The sequence below is a fragment of the Dasypus novemcinctus genome, chromosome 16 (genome assembly GCF_030445035.2).
Source record: "Dasypus novemcinctus isolate mDasNov1 chromosome 16, mDasNov1.1.hap2, whole genome shotgun sequence".
Taxonomy (NCBI): domain Eukaryota; kingdom Metazoa; phylum Chordata; class Mammalia; order Cingulata; family Dasypodidae; genus Dasypus; species Dasypus novemcinctus.
Window position 1 is genome coordinate 9,952,098 of NC_080688.1, and position 5,182 is coordinate 9,957,279.

General features: G+C 32.6%; 1 protein-coding gene across 1 annotated transcript; it reads right to left on the reverse strand.

The window, feature by feature from the left end:
* Positions 1–3,758: 3,758 nt before the first annotated feature.
* On the reverse strand, positions 3,759–4,700 carry LOC101445379 (olfactory receptor 2AJ1-like). The gene has a single exon (XM_004482610.2). The coding sequence runs from the start codon at positions 4,698–4,700 to the stop codon at positions 3,759–3,761; it is 942 nt and encodes a 313-aa protein (XP_004482667.2).
* Positions 4,701–5,182: the final 482 nt, after the last annotated feature.

The following is a 5,182-nucleotide window of genomic DNA, read 5'->3' on the forward strand; positions in this document are numbered from 1 at the left end:
TGTTCAACTGTCCCTTCCTCTAGTCCTCTCCCCAATTCAATAGATAGCCCAACCCAATCCCCAACTCCACTCACAGTTATGCTCTAGCATCATTGACCTCACTTATAATAATCTCTCCATACCTCACCAAGATCCACAATTTCTTCAACTCATTTTCTTACCTATTTATTAAAAATAGCATTAATCTATAATGTCTTGATGATACAACATTGTAGGGACTAAACTAAAACTGCAGATGCATAAAATTGATGGTGGCAGAAAATGGTAGTCTAGGACTGTAAAATCAATTGATAGAAAGCTAAAAGATAATCTAGGAATGTAAAACAATGAATTTGGTGAATTTGATGGTAGCTGAGGATTATGGTTAATCTTACAAATACAAAAATGTTCTTTTATTAACTAGAGCAAATGTATGGCACCATTACAGAGTTTTATAAATATAATGATACATAGAAAAATAAAAATAATGTAACTTATGATCTATAGTTAAGAGCAATGGTGTAATTTTTGCAGCAATAACAAAGAATCCTATATTATTGTGAAGGGTCAAAATTAAGGGGTTACAACTATGTTCTTTTCCTCTTGGAGCTATAAAAACTTTCTGAAATTCACTGAGATAATAATAGCACAACTCTGTAATGAGGCTGAGAATCACTGAATATATGCTTTAGATGGATAATGCAAGTCATGGTACTATATAACAGAGAGAACCCTATAGTGGATAATGGACTGTGGTTAACAGTACAAATAGGAAAATGGCCTAATATGAACTATAGCAAATATGCAACATTAATACAGTTTGTTGATAGTGGGGTATTATATGGGTTAAAAATGTCAAACACAAACTATGGACTAAAGTTAGCAGAAAACTTTTGATGATGTTTTTCATTATTTGTAAAGTATGTTTCATAACAATGCATGGTGTTGGTGGTAGGGTGATATTTGAGAATCTTGTACGTTATTCTAGTTGTTTTGTAAACTTACAACTTCAATTTAAAAAGATAAGATGGGGAAGCAGATACCAAGATTATTAAAAATAATTTTATGATTTTTTTTCTTTTTTTCTATAACAAGGAGCATAGAATGGGCAAAGCAATGGAATAGAGACATTGAGATGAACAAAATATCAAGAGAGGATTAAGTCAATGGAGGCATTTGTTTTAGGATGGGGCTAATAGATGAAGTTTGTGATGTTATGAGAATAATCCAATGGAGAGGGAGAAATAAATGTTGCAAGGTAGGGAGATGGTTTTAGGAGTGAAAGAATTAAAAAGCAAGGGAAAAAGGGATCCATATCATGTATGGAGAGACCAGTCTTAGAAAAGCTCAGAGACACTTTATTTACTGTCACAGAAAGGAAGGGGGTGCTTGTTTGTAAAAAGGTGATTAAGTTGGGAAGTTTGGCAATAGATGAAAGTAAGAAAGGCTATGGCTTTCCCTGAGACAATAAGTTAAGTGTTAAGCCTGGAAGTGAATACAGTGTATCTGTAAATGGTGAGGCACTGTGGTGATTGGAGTTTGTTGGTGATATTACTGGGTTTGGATGGTTGACAGAGAGTACTGAAGGTGTGACACAGTTACAATATGGAATGGACAAAGGAATTCCTGGAATTCATGGGAACACTGGGAAGTATTGACATACATGGTTATAGAACATGGATTTTTAAAAAATTTCCTGTGTACACTTACGTGTTTTTGTTTTTGTTTTATTTTTATTTACCCAGACAGGGCCAGGAGCTGAGGATGGTAATGCACTCATTGGACAATTAGACATATTTAAGTTGGAGTCTTTTAAAATAATTTCTCTTCTTAACTTTCATTTTAACTTATGGTATTTTACAGAATGAAATACACATATATATTAAGAATCTGGTGGCAGAACAGACAATTGTATTATAAAATGTGCTAATAAATATTTTTGAGCAATTCTTACTTGAAATAATATGTTGATTTAATGAATATGATTTCACCAGCTCATATATAAACTGATGTTAGAAGTAGAATTTAGGGCACATAGATGGAAAAATAATAATAATTTATTTCTTTGGAATAGAAAGTGTGGCCCTGTGATTATTTGAAATGAACTCTTTCAATAGTACAAGTTCTACCTAAGTTTAGTGTCATTAGTTGATTCTTTTCTCTACTGATATTAGTAAAATCATCAGCAGAGAATGCATGCTTTGTACCAAGTTGATTTTTTTGTAGAAGCATAAAGAATATATCCAGCTACCAATGGACTGCAATGGGCTGCTAAGTGGACAGCTTAAATCTGCTGCAACAGAAAGAGTTACTTAAATTCTTAGCTCTGCAAATTCACCACTTCTTATTGAGAAATATATTAATTTTTAGATGTATTGATTATTCGCTATGTGTGAGATTTTGGATTCATTGTTTATACGAAAATTAATTCATTTTCTAGTTTTACTTCTACCCATGTAGTTCTTACACCTTCATGAACAGTACAGCGTGAAACATGGCTTTCATTTTACAAGCAAGGAGTCATAAACTCCCTTCAATTCCAATTGCAACTTCTATATTAATATTAGTATGTCCCTATAGGAAAATGTAGTGTTTAATTCCACCACATAATGATTTTTGTACATTACTCTGAAAATTCAAGTCTATTAATTCTAACACCTTGCTTTCTATAATTCCTGAGATATTCATCTGTAGATTAATGTTCTCCTGCTGATAATTATGAAGGTTTGACATCTACTCTTTTCCTGGTTTCATGCTGATCTGTATTCTCACTAGGTAATGCAGGGAGTTTTAAAATCAGGATATCAAATGTGCCATCTGAAAAAACTAATATTAACATTAACATCTCCAGTAAATATTGACTTTTCCTAGCAATACCTTAATATAATCTAGGCTAGCAAATATCTATTCTATATTGAAATAATAGTCCTTAAACTATCAAGTATAGGAGAAAATTATAAAATGTAAGCTAGAAAAATGCAATCTGCAAAGTAACAAAGTAAAATGGAGAAATTATTATTTATCTATTTCAAAACTGAGAAGTACAAATATTCAATGGTATTTAATAGCCTATCAAACCTGCTTAAAATATACTGTTAGATTGATTTTTTAAAAATTTTGCACTATATTTCATGTACATCTACATTATGTTATGAAAGCAAATTCACCAAAACATTGTTATCATTTAACATTCTTGTTGCTCAACAATTTCAAACTGGGAAATATGAATTAATTACTTTTCAAACATTAAAAATTAATGTAACACCATGATGTTTTATATTAAGTATATTATTATGTATATTTGATACAAATTATTGACAACATGATATAATAAGTGAGTATTTTTCTCAATATATCTTGCAATGTTTCACTTTTAATAAAATTATTTAAGAAATTTCTTAATAGAGAATTTTATTTTCTATTTTGTTATAATTTGTATGGTAAATTACTAGGAGAGATTGTAAAATACAGACACGTGTATTTGCACAAAATATGTACAGCAAAAATCATTATTAAATATATTATTTTAAAGGAGAAAGATTCAGTAACTTGATTTATCACAATCATAGAACATATCATTATATAAGTGTTTGTGTGTGAAATTTCTCATTATGGCTAAGTATGGTTTTCTAAAATGTCCTTTTCTTTCCACACTTGGAGAAGTGCATACTTGGCAAGCAAGTTACAATTAAAATTCTGATATTCTTCAAAGAGGAAACTAATATGAATAATCTCTAGGTATTGAATAGGGAGAAATACAGTTCAAGCATTTTTCATATTCATTTAATATGCAGGAAATTAATTTGGATTATGTTTTTCATTGCTGCCAGAACATCTCTATTCCTAAAGCTGTAAATGATAGGGTTGAGTGTGGGTGTGAGAATGGTATAGAATATTGCCAAGAATTTGTCCTGACCTGGAGTATGGTAAGATTTAGGTCTCATATACGTGAAAATAAATGGCCCATAGTACATTATGACAACAATCATGTGGAAGGAACAGGTAGAGAATGACTTTTTTCGTGCCTCTGATGATTTCATTTGGAGGACAGTAAGGAGAACTTGAACATAAGAAGCAGATATCATGGAGAAAGGAATGAGCAGGAAGATGATTCCACTTATATTAACTCCTCGCTCATAGTGTGAAGTATCTACACAGGACAACTTCAACATGGCTGGGACTTCACAGAAAAAGTGATCAATGGCCCTTGAACCACAGAAGGGGAAATGGAGTGCATAAGCTGTGTGAACTGTGGAGTTGATGGTCCCAACAAGCCAGGACCCTTTGGCCATGAGAATGCTTACTTTTTCATTCATCAGAATCGAGTAGCGCAGTGGGTGACAGATCGCGATATAACGGTCATAGGACATTGCTGCCAGAAGGAGGCACTCTCCACCCAACAAGGTGAGGGACAGAAATACCTGGAATCCACAACCTGCAAACGAGATAGTTTTCCTGCCTGACAGAAAGTCACTCATCATCTTGGGAACAATATTAGAAATATGCAAGATATCCATAAAGGAGAGATGGCTGAGCAGGAAATACATAGGTGTGTGGAGACGGAAGTCCCTGCGGATAAGGAGGATCATGACTGTATTTTCTATTATAGTCAGAAAATAAATGACAAATATAAAGGAAAAGAAGATCCGACTTGTTTGAGAAGAAGAGAACAGTCCCAAGAGGATGAAGTCACTGCCCAAAGTGTAATTCTCAAATTCCATCACAAATTCCCCACTCTTGACCTAAAAAGAAAAATTAATAATAATAATAAATAAATGAGAGGGGAATAGAAAATGAAAAAATGTTACTGTAAAACCAGACTAATTTACATATAGTAACATAGTAAAATGAGAGCTAAAAATGTGTATTTCATAGGAGTGTCAACCAGCTTTAATGTGGGCATGATTTAGAAGATGAGCATTTATTTTCTTGAATCAAATAAAGACATTCTGAATATTAAGTAGGCAGTAAAATCCCTGTAAACTGATCATAATTCCTTTTTTTTTCCACTGGGACTGTTTGCTCCGATATCATCTCAATGAAACCTACCATTGAACACTCTTAAAATCGCATCTGCCCCCTGCCCAGAGTTCCTTGATCCTTGTTATTCTGCACTCTTTATTACCTTTTATAAGAAATAATTTTTCAACTACAAGCATATGAAAAAAATTGTCTTATGCAGTCTATTTTTTGCCTATCTCGC

Excerpts from the sequence above, each read along its gene's own strand:
- LOC101445379 (XM_004482610.2), bottom strand. The coding sequence starts at position 4,700 with ATGGAATTTGAGAATTACACTTTGGGCAGTGACTTCATCCTCTTGGGA.